This window comes from Osmerus eperlanus, chromosome 19 (assembly GCF_963692335.1).
Source record: "Osmerus eperlanus chromosome 19, fOsmEpe2.1, whole genome shotgun sequence".
NCBI lineage: Eukaryota > Metazoa > Chordata > Actinopteri > Osmeriformes > Osmeridae > Osmerus > Osmerus eperlanus.
Window position 1 is genome coordinate 6,459,916 of NC_085036.1, and position 16,510 is coordinate 6,476,425.

Genomic DNA, 16,510 nt, shown 5'->3' on the forward strand with positions numbered 1-16,510 from the left:
AAGGGATGAACAAGTACTTTTATTGCACTTTAGAAATGACAATATAAAATACGCATAAAGCTTAAGCCTAGGAATCATGTGAAACACTGTCAGAAGGTGCATCCATGTACATTCTTCACAACTGAATTGATTGAATTATGGACTTAACTAGAAAGTGCATTTCCTGCAGAAAATGCGTTGGAATGCTGAAAGCTGAAATGAATTTTAAAATATTGAAAAAGTTGAATAGATGTCAAAAAGCTGATAAAAAAAAATTGGTTAGGGTTTTGTCAACATTTAAATGTTGGCTGTACCTGAAAGATTGAGGAAGAAGAAGGATTTGAAAGTTGAAGAAGTTTAGGAAGATTTGAAAATATTATGAACATTGATTAATATTAATTCAAGCATAAGAGGTAGAACGCTTAAAGGTCATCTGGAAACCCTTGAAACTGCAGAATTTTTTGATAGCTGAACGGTTTTAATAGCTGAAAATTTGAAGGAGCTGAAAGGTGCGACGGAAGAAATAGAATAATAATATGAAGTTGAATAAAGATTCGAAGAACAATAGTTCCAACCCTGAAGCAGCATTCCAACAATTATGTAACTTCACTCACCATTCTACAATATTGTGTAATTGTAAGAATTGATTGGTTTGACAGTTGATTATATATGCTTGCAACACAAACAAATACAGTAGTATGCAATTGAATAAGATGTACAGTGCCTATAGAACGTGCCCTCTTGAACATTCTAGCATTTTGTTGACTTTCAAAATTTTTCGTTGTATTCACACAGCATACTCAACACTTTATACAAATGACATATTCAAAATACAAAAGTGGTAGGCCTATATCAAAATTTGTCTCCACACACCCGAGTTAATGCGTGATGGCAGCAATTACAGCTGTGAGTCTGATGGGATGAATCTTGAGTGATGACTTCCGTCATTTCACTCCACCTTAGAGGCCATATATGTGTGCTGTGCACACGTTCACCGTTCTGCCCATAGAAACTTGTAGCTTTTTTGTTGTTACATAGTTTCCAGTGGCCTTGTCTTTGATCAAATCAATCTCATTGTCTCAAGGTTGTCTTGACCATGCTTTGTTTTTTATACCCATCTGCTGATACCCTGCTCAGAAACTGCAGAATTTATCCTGAAATCTATGTAACACAGGCGTGTGATTAAAGGTAATTGGTTTCACTTAAAATAGGATATTTTTAATTACTTAACTATTACTACTACTACTATTGTAGAAATATTTATAATAATAACAACTTTTATTTCAGGCAATGAGACTTTTTGAAAATGGGTTTAGAGATGCTATAGGCCAAGGCGTAGCCATGGAGTCAACATTGGGGGGGACAAAACATTTTTTTAATGATAATTTCGGACAGCGTGCGTGGTTGCCTGTCGTAGCGTAGCACATTTATATTTTTATATAAATATTGGGGGGGGGGAGACATTTTGACCAGATTTGAATATTTCTCACCTTGTACAGTGCTAATTTCAACACACAGACAAACACTAAAGTCCCAAGTGGCTAGTACAACACAGTCCCAACCAGTCCCAGTGCTAGGCACAAAAGCAACGTAGCTATGGAACTAAAGCACCCTGTGTGGAGAAGGGAAGAGAACAGAGGCAATGAAGAAAGTAGAGTCAGTTCAGATTAATTACAAGTTTTTATCAGTAATAGTTCAACATGATAAACTTTGACTTTATAATTATTCCGCATAAACTTCTTGTTTATTCAATAAAACATGTATTGATACAAACAAACAGACAAATCTAACCTTGAGAGGAGTTTGCTGGAAGAAAGAAAGATAAGTTAGGCATTAGAGGAGGCTAGTGAGTCAACAGCCGCTTATAACAGACATGCAGAGTGACACACACACATACATAAACAAACACACACACACACACCTCTGATAGTAAAGGTGGTCTCCATGCCAGCGTGGATATGATCTGAAACGTGACAGTGAAGCAGCCACGTTCCAGGGTTACCGGCTACCATCTCGATGGTCTGGAACGTTCCTGGGAACAGGTCAAACACATCTGCACGGTGGATGTGGTCCGTCTGACACACACACACAAACACAAGACACACAAAGACACGCATACACACACATATATGTGGACAATTGCATGCACACGCACAGACATCAACACATGCACACACACGAGAAGAACAGAGAGAGGAGCAAAGAGAAAAAGAAAGTGTGGAGTGAGGGAGGGAAGGAAGGAACACAGTAGGGGGGGGGTTAGACAGACCTAATCAAACCATGAAGCTCTGTGCCTTAAAGAGCTGACTTCATGCTCCTTCAGTGTTCTATCCATGAAGGAAGAGGGTTAAGGTGATGGGAACTGTAGTCTATGAAAGTGCACGTCACTTCTGTGGGATGGACACATCATCTAGGTGCCACCGTCCTGCAAGTGTCCTGCTCTGAGAGAAACACCCTAGGAGTGCCCTGAACCACGTTACATAGTTCATGAATAAGTTGTTCATTAATAACTTGGTCATGTGTACATTTTTCCATTACAACTTATTTCACTGTTAATTGGCATTTTTGGCATGGTTGTGATGATGGTAATGGGCATGACAGTGTTAAGTTAGGGCTCACGATGACGGTTAGAATGACGAATGTGGCTCATGATAGCCACAGTTATGGAGATGGAAATGATTATAATGACAGTGAAAGCTGAGGAGAAGGATGATGATGATGGTGTACCTTGTATGTGAAGGTCTCGGCGTGGAAGTGAACCGTATGAATGTCCTTCTCATTCCCCATGCCCACAAGGTACCAGTCTACCAACTCCCCACGGGTCATGACCAAGCCTTTCAGGTTACCGTACAGTTGACCGTTTATACCTACCACACGCACACACGCGTGCACACACACACCATGCACACAAACAGTAATCATCAATCATGAAGAGCTACATTACATGATAAAAAAAACTCACATTGTCTATCTATATATCCAACCAATCAATCCTCCATCTATCTATACATGCATACATACACACATCCATCCCTCCCTCTCTCTCCTCTCTCTCCATCTCATACCATGCATCATATTGCTCTCCGTAAAGCTGTCGTCCGAGGTGAAGTTGTAGGGGTTGGTGTCGAGGTAGGTCCTGATGTTGTCCTCCAGGTACCAGGACTGGTTCTCGTCGAACACCAGGAAGAGCAGAGCGAACTCCCGCTGGGCATCTGTCCTCCGCCTGTCCCCCCCCCGTCCCCCAGCCCCCAGACCACTCAGAGTCCCCTTTCTGCACACCACCAAGGGCCCCAGCAGACCACTGAACAGGTCCTGCACACACACACACACAGATATAGATATATACACAAACACACACACATTAGTGGCATAACTTAAAGTGAAAACTGTGATGACATAAAAGCCCTTACATGAAATACTTGGTGTGTGTATGTGTGTGTGTGTTTACCTTGATGAAATCCACAGGGGAGTAGTAGATGTAAGAGATGCAGTTAGGGTCAGAGAGCCCTGGGCCGGACCCCTCAGGGACATCCCACCGGAACTCTGTCATGAAGCCTGACAGGAGACACACAGTCAAGCATTACACTCCCCCATATCAAATATACAGTTAGGTCCATAAATATTTGGACATTGACACAATTTTCATCATTTTGGCTCTGTATACCACCACAATGGATTTGAAATGAAACAATCAAGATGTGCTTTAAGTGCAGACTTTCAGCTTTAATTTCAGGGTATTTACATCCAAATCAGGTGAACGGTGTAGGAATTACAACACATTTGATATGTGGCCCCCCCTTTTTAAGGGACCAAAAGTAATTGGACAATTGGCTGCTCAGCTGTTCCATGGCCAGGTGTATGTTATTCCCTCATGGGAGTTCGTTATTTCATTGACAAGGAGCAGATAAAAGGTCTAGAGTTCATTTCAAGTATGGTATTTGTGTTTGGAATCTGTTGCTGTCAACTCTCAATATGAAGTCCAAAGAGCTGTCACCATCAGTGAAGCAAGCCATCGTTAGGCTGAAAAATCAAAACAAACCTATCAGAGAGATAGCAAAAACATTAGGTGTGGCCAAATCAACTGTTTGGTACATTCTTAAAAAGAAAGAACGCACTGGTGAGCTCAGCAACACCAAAAGACCCGGAAGACCACGGAAAACAACTGTGGTGGATGACAGAAGAATTCTTTCCCTGGTGAAGAAAAACCCCTTCACAACAGTTGGCCAGATCAAGAACACTCTCCAGGAGGTAGGCGTATCTGTGTCAAAGTCAACAATTAAGAGAAGACTTCACCAGAGTAAATACAGAGGGTTCACCACAAGATGTAAACCATTGGTGAGTCTCAAAAACAGGAAGACCAGATTAGAGTTTGCCAAAAAACATCTAAAAGAGCCTGTACAGTTCTGGAACAACATCCTATGGACAGATGAGACCAAGATCAACTTGTACCAGAATGATGGGAAGAGAAGAGTATGGAGAAGGGAAGGAACTGCTCATGATCCAAAGCATACCACCTCATCAGTGAAGCATGGTGGAGGTAGTGTTATGGCGTGGGCATGTATGGCTGCCAATGGAACTGGTTCCCTTGTATTTATCGATGATGTGACTGCTGACAAAAGCAGTAGGATGAATTCTGAAGTGTTTCGGGCAATATTATCTGCTCAGATTCAGCCAAATGCTTCAGAACTCATAGGACGGCGCTTCACAGTGCAGATGGACAATGACCCGAAGCATACTGCGAAAGCAACCAAAGAGTTTTTTAAGGCAAAGAAGTGGAATTTTCTGCAATGGCCAAGTCAATCATCTGACCTAAATCCAATTGAGCATGCATTTCACTTGCTAAAGACAAAACTGAAGGGAAAATGCCCCAAGAACAAGCAGGAACTGAAGACAGTTGCAGTAGAGGCCTGGCAGAGCATCACCAGGGACGAAACCCAGCGTCTGGTGATGTCTATGGGTTCCAGACTTCAGGCTGTCATTGACTGCAAAGGATTTGCAACCAAGTATTAAAAGTGACAATTAGATTTATGATTATGTTAGTTTGTCCAATTATTTTTGGTCCCTTAAAAAGGGGGGGGCCACATATAAAATGTGTTGTAATTCCTACACCGTTCACCTGATTTGGATGTAAATACCCTGAAATTAAAGCTGAAAGTCTGCACTTAAAGCACATCTTGATTGTTTCATTTAAAATCCATTGTGGTGGTATACAGAGCCAAAATGCTGAAAATTTTGTCAATGTCCAAATATTTATGGACCTAACTGTATATATATATATAGATTATCATGATATCAAATATTGATTATTATATGAGGAATGTTATATCATTTAGAGATGTTTTTATAGAATGTTTATTACTTCATACGAAAGCAGAAAAAGTTCTCACACGAAAGATAATGCATACCAAGACATACAGAGACTCTCATAGAAATTGCAGGATAAGAAACGCACATACTAGAGTATAAAGAAGTCGTTTAATGCATCCCTCTATTCCTGTGTCTCCTCTCTCTCACCTGGTTCGACAGGAATGCGTGTGTCGCTGGTCTCAATGCCATGGGCATAGATAGAGTAGGGCCGACTGGCATGGTTCCTGAAGGTGATTAGAATCTGCTCCCCAACTTCTGCCCTGATAATGGGGCCTGGAGGACAGACACACAAACAATGACTGGCAGAACGTAGAAGATCATCTTCTACAATGTTATGTTATTGTCATGCGATAGGATGAGTGGTGGTAATGCATGTTGATTCGAAGCAAACCTACCCATGATTCCCAAGTGTTTCTGGTCTGCCTGTCGTTTCCTCTGTGTCCTGAAGGTGGCATCAGTGTACTCTCTGTAAACAGCTTTCTTATAGCGAGACCCTATCTGCCGCTCACCTTTGCCCACGAAGATGTTTCCTGGACTAGGGACATAAAATATACAAAAAAACAGGTAACAAAATACAGACACACTGTTTCTTGGAATATTAAAAATGCCACGTCCCAGACTGATAGCCATCTTTGCTGGATTCATTTCCATTGTCCTAGAAAGCTCCCAGACAGACAATGTCACTGAGGCAAAAGATTGAGAATTCTAATAAAGGTCAATAGTTTCAATGAAACACAAAAACAATCTCGCTTTTTGTGTCACACACACACAGAAGCCCACCTGTTGTCCAGGGTGGCTTGGTGTTTCTCCAGCTCCCAGGAGCGGGAAGGTGAGTAGTCCCACTCCACCTCCTCGGCGCTGATGAAGAACTGGACCACGGCCGAGGGACGCGTGTGTGCCAGCGTGTGTGTGTGGTTCCTCCCAGGGCACTCCGCCACAGAGTACTGCTGTCTCATCCCAGCCATGTAATGGTCCGTCACCCTGCAGTTCACCTCATACACACCTGGGTACAGCGGGATGGGGCGGGGGGGGGGGGGAGTAGAGATGGCAAGAGGTTAAAGGTCACACGCCCTGGTCCTGGTCACATGCTCCTAGATGAATGAGAGCTCATTGGCACAGCAGTAAGGCTGGAAGTGTGAGTGGTTTTTGGAAGTGGAGAAGCCATTGTTTGGATATCATCTCTTTTGTCTATGTTGACACCACAAAGGTTGACTTGAGGTTAAAGCTGTCTACACAGGGACTATAAATTAACTTTAGGGGACAGCAAGGTTTATTTGGATCTCTGGCTTTGGCTTGCATTCCTGTAACCGCCCATGTACTGTAAAGTTTAGTCACGCATTTCCGGTTTTCAAGTGTTTAGAGGTTAAGACGATGTAATGGTCCATGGGTCAGTTTAACCTGATTGTCGGCTATTAGTATATACTTTCAATTTCTAACGTAAAGTTAGAAATCTTACATATTCATAGCTGTATGACATCTACTTTCACATCATACAATCATGTTTAAACAAGAATAGGAAGAGGTTATTTAAGCCAGATGACAGTTCATGGCCAACAGGATGCCTTTAGTCACAGCAAACTATGATGGATTCCCTGTTTGGCAAGGCCTGTGTTTATTGAGTGTGGATTGTGTCTGGGGACTGAAATGACTGTGAAGGGCTGCTGCATGTGTGTGTGTGTGTCCGTGTGTGTGTGTGTGTGTGTAGACCAAATAATGACTGACCAGCTCTCCTTGCATTCATAGTCACAGTAGCCGTAGTGTGAGGGAACAGTTTGAGTGTGTCCCGGGTTGTGCCCTGCTTTTGGAAGGTGTTTCCCTGGAAGTAAATCCCATGGATGTCTGTCTCGGTTCCCAGACCAAAGGTGTACCACACAACTCTGTCCCCGGAGCACAGCTGCAGCCCAGGAAGGTTCCCGTACACAAACCCATTCACTGCTGTGATGCAAAAAGATAAACAGAGTTGGAAATCAGTCACTGAGAACACAAACGAGATAAAAACAGAAACAATGACAAAAACACACCAGTGGCAGTCAATATATTTACATTTACATTTAGTCATTTAGCAGACACTCTTATCCAGAGCGCCTTACAGTAAGTACAGGGACATTCCCCCCAAGGCAAGTAGGGTGAAGTGCCTTTCCCAGGGACACAATGTCATTTTGGCACGAACCAGCGACCTTCTGATTACTAGCCCGATTCTCTAACTGCTCAGCCACCTGACTCCCTGATATATGTGATATATGATTTAAAAAATCAGCAATCGTCAAATCTTCATCTTATTCCTGGTAGGGGTTGTCTGAGGACTGTGACCCACCGTCCCTCCTGCTGTCACACACACACACAAACTCCCTCTAAAGTTGTGTTGGAACAGTACCATGCATCTTGTTGCTTTCCAGAAAGTTTTTGTCCTCTGGGTTGGACTCGTTAGTTCCGTAAGTATCAATGTTCGCTTGGAGATACCAGCTCAGGTTCTCGTCCATAATGGAAAACAGCAGGAACATCTCCTTATCTACTCCTCTCTGTCAAACAACACACACACATGCATACATTGGGAACAAGTACACACAAATACTCTTCCAGCAGGTAAATTCGGCCATCTTGGAAGGCTAAATAGTGGACCGGTGTGGTACCTGTATGCCTGAACTTCCCAGAGTTCCTTTCTTGCACACCAACAGGGGTCCTACCAGGCCAGAGTTGGTGTCCTGGATGGGGTCACAGGCAGAGTAGTACAGGTAGGGGATGCAGGGGGGGTCGGAGGGCGATGGACCCTCCAACACCTGCCAGCTATAGGTGAAGGTCTGGCCTGGGAGAACTTGGGAGCCGGGCTTATCAGCTCCTGATGGACACACACAGGGGTAGCAAAGACGGATTAATGACCAATAGGCTAAAGAACAGAAATGTAGAACGGAAATCTTTTTTGTGTGTGGTGTGAATGTGTTTGTGTATATACTGTAGATGTTTATGTGTGTGTGTTCGTGTGTGTTTGAGAGTGAGAGTGTGCTATGTATATGTGTGAGTGTGCATATGTATGTGAGTGTGTGTGTGTGCCGTTAGACAATGCTCGTTTCGGACCATCCTGGTAGCTGGTGCCCTGGAAGCGTTTCTCAAACTGCAGGCCGTGAGGCTGGATACTGTAGTTCCTGTCTGCCTTGTTCATGAACGTCACCCGGAGGGTGTCCCCGACCTCAGCCCTCAACACAGGGCCTGGGTACAGGACAGCAAGCACACACCGTAGTTACACACTAACCCGTAGAGAGAGGGAGGAAAGTCAAGAAGAGAGAGCCAGAGAGGCAGAGCGCTAGAGATATGGAGAGAAGGCCGGAAAGGTAGAAAGAGAGGCTGATGAGAGATGGGGGAGTTCACCCAGCAGGCCGAGATGAAGGGACTCCGGCGTGACCGGCTTCCTGATGGAGAATGTGTCGTCTGTGTAGGCCCGGTACACCACCTTCTGGTACCTGCCCCCAAGCCTGCCTTCTGTCCTGCCGAAAAACACCTCAGACGGACTGGGAGGGGGAAGGGAAAGAGTGAGGGGGAGTTTAAAACCGAGTCTCTTTATACCCCTTTGATAAGTCTGTTGGATGGAATGTCTCACTACAGCGAAATAGGGCAGAGTTGATGGCCAGGCGGAAAGGAGTCCAAGGTGCGTAGTACCTAACCTCTCAATTGCACTTAGCACACTTGGAACTACAACCTAAAGATATTTCACGGGCACGGTTGCATTCATAAACGGCCTCGGTATCTTGTCCTCAAAACCTATATTTACCTTTCACCCTCTGTGAGTGATATGTTGTTTATCTTGTCCATTCCTGAAGGAGCGTAGTCCCACCTGACCTGCTCGGCTGCCAGGTAGTATTTCCGCACTTGGCCACCGGGAGGAGCCCCTGGGGGCCTGTCTCCCATTCCACAGGACGATACCTGATAGAAGGCCTGCATCCCAGCTGGACAACACAACACAACCACGCACATGTACGCACACACACACACACACACCCATCCCAGAGGGAGGTCAGGAACAATGACACAGGAGTCATTATAAAACCTGTATTTAACAGCTGCAGGGAACACTTATAGGGTTAATCACCCATGGGAATGCTTTCTCAGCAGAACCAGGGCCCCAGTCGATGTCACAGGGCTAGGGAAGCGTCACAGGAGGACATAAGAGCACCGAGGAGAGCAAATGATTTCCCATTCTCCTTTTTGAGTAATCACTGACCTGAATTCCTCCTGGTCTAATTACGTTCTTTTTTTCAAGATGTGTTGACTGTGTAAATTCAGGTAAAGTATGATGACTCGTAAGAGAGTGACCACAGCATTCCAGGGTGAGGAAATATGGTTGTTATTTCCTAAACTCAGCATTATTGATCATTCGGCTGGTCGATGTCTGCTTCTCTCACCTCTTGGGGAGTAGTCCAGAAGAACATTCTGCACTGGACTCTAAGGGTACACGGAGAGTAGCCAATCCAAAACCCCGCCTAGGGCATCATATTATCTTGGTCTGGCATGTCTTGACATGTCAGGTAAAAGCTATGGAGCCTCTGCTTAACCTTTGAAAGAGGGAGGGGCTGCTACTCGTTGTTATCTAACCATGGGACCCTGTGTCAAAAATACAAGGCCTTGTCTTGGCCTTGAGTCCAGAAGGATCCGTGTGTGGAGCAGAATATGAGATGTTGAGAACAGACTTTGTGATTTTTTGGCAACCACGACACATTCTCCTCAGTCAGAGGTCAAGGGGCAGCGGTCTTACCCTGCAGGTGGTCGTTGACTTGGCAGCTCAGCAACCACTTTCCGGTTGTCATGGGAAGCATCTCAGTGGTGACAAAGGTGGCTGGGAACAGGCTGACGGTGTCGCCGCGGTGACCGCGGTCCAAAAGCGTGCTGCCCTGGAAGTAGGCGGTGTGAATGTCCACCTCGTTCCCCATGCCAAACAGGTGCACGGCCGCACGACGGAACTGGCACAGCTCAATGCCGGGCAGGTTACCGTACATGTACCCGTTGATAGCTATCAGAGGGCAGAGAAGGGGAGAGAGGAAGAGAACACACATGGTGCCTGTCAAGCTAGGCGTGCGACAGAATTGTAAAGGTGGGCCTTGTCCACGTGACTATCAACTGCTGTCACAAACAAGCAGAAAATAAGCAAAAGCACACGTCAAGCTGGTCGGTTTCTTTTTTGATTCAGATACTTTACACCACTGACTGATCAAGAGTGGATGAGAAAAAAGAAGGAAAGCCCTTGGCCCTTCCATTCAGTTGGGCCACAGAAACCGTCATGGAATCTACAGGACTACTAGACCCACCATGCATCAAGTTGGACTCCTTGAAGTCTGGGTCTTCCCGGTCGACTCCATCTGGATCAGAGCAGAAGGTGCGGATGTTCTCCTCCTGGTACCAGCTCATGGACTCATCCGTCACTGTGAACATCAGGAACAGGAACTGGTCCACATCTATGCGCTCTGGTTCTGGCCTGGGCTGGGCAGCTCCAGATACAGGACTGTCCCTCAGGATTCCTGGTTAAACACAAAACTACTTTTAAAAACACAATGTTGTTCTAAAATCTTAGATTGTGAGATCATGACCTGATTTAACATCTGTAACTGGGGGAAATTATAGGCAACTGCAGTCCCATAGTTGGGTATGTTTGACTTATTACCCAACATAATGAAACAGAATCAGTCCCACAAGTGTCAACTGTAAGGCATATCAAACATCCCTTAATTGCTGTCAAATCCATTCATCTAATGGATACATCCAACCTAGGTCCGGTATTGTGTACCTCACCCCTACCACTACACACAGCCCACCTTTCTTGCAGGTGAACAGTCCGCCTATAAGTCCAGAGGAGACCTCCCTGGGAGCCTCCAAGTGGGAGTGGTAGACCCAGGTTAGGCAGTTGGCATCCCCCTCCGTAGGGGCGTATTCTGGCCTCACCTCCCAGCGGTAGGTGTATTTGCTGCCTGGAGGCACGTGGTCATCATGCTTTAGCTTGCTGGAAGTCCCGTCCGGGTACAGCGCCCCTAGTGGACAAACATGTGCCATATTTAACAGTAAAAAACACAGAACCATGGAGGTATTGGAGCTAGACTACTGTAAAGGGGAAGGCATGAAGACAAAGGGGAAGACATCAACTTGTTAATCAGTCCATGTGTACAGTCAACTCCAGAATTATTGGCACCCCTTGGCAAAGATGAGTAAAAAGTGTTATTAAAAAAGTCACCTTTTTTCAGCTTAATCACATTGGAAAGAATTAGAACAATCCAACCTTCAATTGAATAAAAAATATTTGTTGAAAAATAAATGTCATCAAGAAATAATTATTTTTAGCAAAACCATGTGAATTGCTTTTTACCCATCTTTGCCAAGGGGTGCCAATAATTTTGGAGCCCACTGTAGTCTCCCTGAAAAGTTTCTTTGAAGTGTCAAATGTCTTTAAAATACAACAATTTTGTTGCCTGGTGAATAAGTACCAATGGATTGAGATAAGGGACTGTCAGGTCATGGGTTCAGACACTAGCAAGGGGCTGAGGTTGGAGTATTGTGATAAGTTTCCTATCCAGGATTATCACTCTTCTGGTTCATCATGAAATGGCAAGATACTACACTAAAATATATATTACTGGACATCTTCCTAAAACACTTCACTCAGTAAATCTTTCATTACTAGTAGATGTCAATAATTGTATCATCATGGTCCTTATCTTCAACATGCACTTGTGTAAGCGTGCTTCATAAAATATACCAATGATCTCACAGCACAGAAGGTCCTGAAACAACCTTTGAGTTCTTATCTAGTCACATGACACAGCTTAGCACTTGAAAGATGTACATAAGTACATAAAGATACCCGGCGCATGTTGTTTCAACTGTCACGTACTGGGGAAGATGCAGGCAGCCTGCTTTTAAGTACGGCTTGAAAGCCAAAACATTGTTTTCATTGCTCACAGAAGGAGGATTTTAAGGGTGGATATCCTGCTGGATCTTAAAATATTTCGAGACATAAGCCAGAAACTATCCAGAACGATTGTAGTCCAGGTGACAGGAAGAGAAACGCTGGGAAATTTCTAAAGCAGGACATAGTTTTCAGTAGTAAATCTATCGTAAGAAGATGCCTTTGAATGCCTTTTTGAGCCCCTCCCTCTTTTCTCCTGCTCTCGTGTGCATTGACTGTCTTTCTTGTAGTCTGTTCCACAACGGTCGATGGTATCAATGTTATCTAAATGGATTCCTGTCTGGCTTGCTGACTCTGGCACAAGGGCACCAATTCTAAAGCCAATGAGGCCACAAGTCTGGGAAGAACTAAACAGTGCTGACGTATTGGATGTCTGAAGACAGACCAGAAAAAGGACAGTGTGTTTGCGGACATGGAGACGTATACAAAAGAGGAAACGATATCCACTGCAGTGACATACAAACATTTTGGTGTCACTTTTGGGTCAAAGGACTGACAAAACTCCTGCCATGTATTGCGACAATTCTGAAAGAAGACCTTTTACACACCTAACTAGGATGGAAATAGAGCAGGATCGTTTGCTCTTTGCCAGTAAATGCACTGTAGGAAATCATTTGAGAAGATGGTCAGTGCGATAGATAATAAAAGGCAAGTGCGTGTTTGTACAGATGCGGGCCTGTGTTGGTGTGGAAGTGGAAGTATCATACCCTCTGAGTCCTTCTCGTAGAAGACTCCGTGGGGGTGTATGGAGTAGTTCCTGGATGCAAAATTCTTCAGGTGCACCACTATGACGTCACCAACCTCTGCCCTTAGAATGGGTCCTAGGAAACCCAGCCAAGCCGGTCTGGGGGTCTCTTGGCTGTACGACGCATTTGTGTACTGCCGGTACAAAGCCTTTTTATACACACGGCCAATACGATGGGGCCCTTTCTCCAGGAACACAGATGCATGTCTGACAGACAGAGAGAGAGAAAGACAGAGAGACAGAGACAGACAGACAGACAGAGACAGAGTGGGAGAAAGAATAAATGAATGGAGGTTACAGAGGGAGAGAAAGGATGTTTTTTTTAAAGGGGAGGGGGGTTTGGAGGACATTAAAGAACTGTGATTGTGTGAGATTCCATATCCAATTTACAGCTTGCCTGTCTCTATCTCTCCAGGTCTGGTAATAAGGGACAATACATTCAACAGATCAAGGCAATTAAGTTGAATGTGAGGGGAGCCCATGGCCACCAGGGGGCCACCTGGGAACTGCCCGAACTTCATGATTCAGCCCATCTAACTCATAAGGACTGAGTCATCATGTCTGACTGAAACACCTTATGTCACAATCAGGCCTCCCAGCCACAGAACACAGTCACCGTAGTACTGAGAGGGCACACATGTCGCACGCAGCTGCACACGTTAATAATTAGTAATAAGTAATTAGTCCACTCCCCTGCTCCATTACTCAGGTCTAGGCTACTTAAGCCAGTCACTCCGGGCGAAGTTTTGTCTGTTTTTGGCTCTGATTATCTGTGTATGACTCCTGCATGTCTGACTACGCCTAATAAAACCCGTATTTGGATACGGAACCCTTCGTCCTGGGAGTCTGTCCGTTACACTCTGCTCCTCTCCAGTCATTTTGTGTAGGCCTTGAACAGGGATGATTGGGCCATTATATAACTTTGTCTAACATTTTATATAACTGTCTCTGAGATTATTTATTAGAATAACTGTCACATTTCACATTTTGTTGCATGGCACAACAGCAAATCCTTTTGTGATTGCCTCTCTTGATCTTTAGCCTCTACTATAGTTTTAGTAATGGTCAATGACATTCTTTTCAGTACATATGATGTTGGCTATATAGAGCTAAAGAATAGTGCCGTTTCATATACGTGATGATAAATATAGATGAGAGATGTCAGAAGCGTCAATGTTCACACAAATCCCGCAAATGTGGGCTACTGCACATGACCATAGAAGCTAAACTTGAGATAGGCCTATATAGAGTATTACAGTATACAGTATTACTCACATGATACCTTTTAATTTCATGCTTTTTCCCCGTCAATTAGAAAGATATCTGAATGTATGTGATGATAAAATGATAAATTCTTAATTTATTGCGATTCTTTATGTGACTTTATGTGTTTTCAATTTGAGAACATAGCATCATGTTCAACCCTGGTCCACAGGATCCGCTGTCCTGTATGTTTTAGATGTTTCCCTGCTCCAGCACACCTGTTTCAACTGAAGGCTGTTACCAGGAATCCACAGAGCTTGATCGCAGCCCATTCATTTGAATCAGGTATGTTGGATCAGGGAAACATCTAAGACATACAGGACAGTGGACCCTGAGGACCAGGGTTGAACACCATTGTTCTAGATTATGCATGCAGCAGGCAGTTTGTTTTGCCAGAACTTGACATTCCAGAATACCATCATTTGAGTTACAGAAATCTCGAATGGTTGTTAAATCATTAGGCTATATTTCCAGTTTTTACAGCTATGACGTTTATTCAGAGACGTGGGGGTATCTCTGCTTTCTCAGTATTGTTCAACTGCGATGGCAATAAAACATACATGCATTAAAAAATATATTTTATACTGTGTAGGCCTATAATAGGCTATAGCTATAGTCAAAATGTCGCAAGAGAATTTTTTCCAAAAGCTTACCAAAGCAAAACTTTAAGATCATTAGATTAATGTAATGATTTTTTGGGAAGTTGCCTTTTGTATTTTATTTTTTTATGAAAAAATGTTCCCTCTTTGCTCTTCTCCTGCAGTAGCGGTAACCTAGGAGGCTATAGCAATGACTCCATCTAAACAACTTAACTACAACGTCTTGTTTTTTACATTAAACGAAGGCAAACGTGCAGTCAAAAAACTTACTCATCATCCGCGATGCTTTTTCCATTGATAAGATTTTTGCCACTTGGTGCGTAATCCCAGTTTCTCTCTACGATCCCGATATAGTAAACTCTCTCTCTGCACTCAGCCTCCGCTATGGTAGAGAACAGGAGTACCAGCCCCGAGAACATGCTCCGAAACCCAGCCATGCCGTCAGATGAGTAGTTGGCTACTGGTGTGGTGGAGTGAGACTATAGCCTATTTGATGTACCCTAGGCTTGTTTTCGTGAGGAACAGAAACTAAACTTCCGTTAACTCCATGCATGCGCGTCTACACCGGGAATCCGAGTAGTTACGAAACTCCGCTTTATGAAACAGTCGCTCTATTCAGCATTTTGCGTCCGTTTGGCTTCATGCCGTGGGGACTGATACCCGGTCCGCCCACTTCAGCAATGGACACTTAACGAAAATTAAATGAATAATCAAGATAGTAAGCTATTGATTGTAAGTGTCTTTTATTTGTTCAGAATGTAGAAAGGTATGTTGGATAGGGCCAAGGGCGTGGGTTTGGTTTAAACATTGTTGGGGACAGTTTTACCAAATCCCTATTCCCTTTAGAAGTTTGCAGGTACTAGCTAGCTTCGACCGCAACTACGGCATAGTCTCCATTCAAGACAAATTAATGTCCGATAGCTAGCAAGCAATTCCGTAGTTGTGTTCCAGAGCTAGCAAAGGCTGCTAACTTTAGAAATACTATAGAGCTACATTTTCAACAATAATATACAGGAGTGTAATATAATTCGATTTTTTATCGTTTATTATTCACTCAATGTTAACGTATACCTTACAGGAGTAGCCTGCCAAAAAGCCAATTGTTAAATCTCTTCTCACAGTCTCGCTTCTACGTTCACCTGCACTGTTGACAGGCTGGTACACATTGTGATCAGCGCTCTCCTGCCTATCAGGAGTAACGTTGACCTTGAGATAGTTAACCAATTCTGGAGCAGAAAATGTTAAAAGAATGAAAAAAATATGTAGACTCGCAATTATTGGTGGATTATTATTGGTTAATTTTTGGTACATGTTTCCTAACATTGGTGGGGACATACCCTACCGTCCCACCCTAAATGTACGCCTATGGTAGGCATATGGCTCTGGATAAGAGCGTCTGCTAAATGACAAAATGTATGGCTAGTCTAATTGACTAATCATAGCAATAGGCATCAGATTCAGAATTTGATTTATTCGCCATGTAGGTTTACACACAAACACGGAATTTACTGTGGCAGGAAGGTGCAACAATAAACATATACAGATCTTAAATTAAAAGTAAAAACGAACCATAGTCAAATTCTAAGAACAAAACAATCTAAACATTTTAGCAAT

General features: G+C 43.7%; 1 protein-coding gene across 3 annotated transcripts; it reads right to left on the reverse strand.

Moving 5' to 3' along the window:
• Positions 1 to 4: 4 nt before the first annotated feature.
• On the reverse strand, positions 5 to 15,564 carry LOC134039394 (ferroxidase HEPHL1-like). 3 transcript variants are annotated; one of them, XR_009932770.1, is made up of 20 exons: positions 15,167 to 15,564; positions 12,997 to 13,241; positions 11,145 to 11,357; positions 10,641 to 10,850; positions 10,091 to 10,345; positions 9,110 to 9,284; positions 8,710 to 8,849; positions 8,419 to 8,550; positions 7,977 to 8,182; positions 7,721 to 7,865; positions 7,069 to 7,281; positions 6,127 to 6,349; positions 5,742 to 5,881; positions 5,494 to 5,619; positions 3,428 to 3,534; positions 3,045 to 3,291; positions 2,707 to 2,846; positions 1,901 to 2,011; positions 1,771 to 1,785; positions 5 to 1,591 (listed from the first exon to the last, which is right to left on the reverse strand). XR_009932770.1 is itself a non-coding variant. In XM_062485234.1 (20 exons), the coding sequence occupies exons 1-20, from the start codon at positions 15,331 to 15,333 to the stop codon at positions 1,521 to 1,523; spliced, it is 3,324 nt and encodes a 1,107-aa protein (XP_062341218.1). In that variant the 5' UTR covers positions 15,334 to 15,564; the 3' UTR covers positions 5 to 1,520. The 3 variants fall into 3 exon arrangements, 1 of the variants encoding a protein (XP_062341218.1); XM_062485234.1 differs by having other exon boundaries at positions 1,901 to 2,054; XR_009932771.1 differs by lacking the exon at positions 5 to 1,591 and having other exon boundaries at positions 1,641 to 1,785.
• Positions 15,565 to 16,510: the final 946 nt, after the last annotated feature.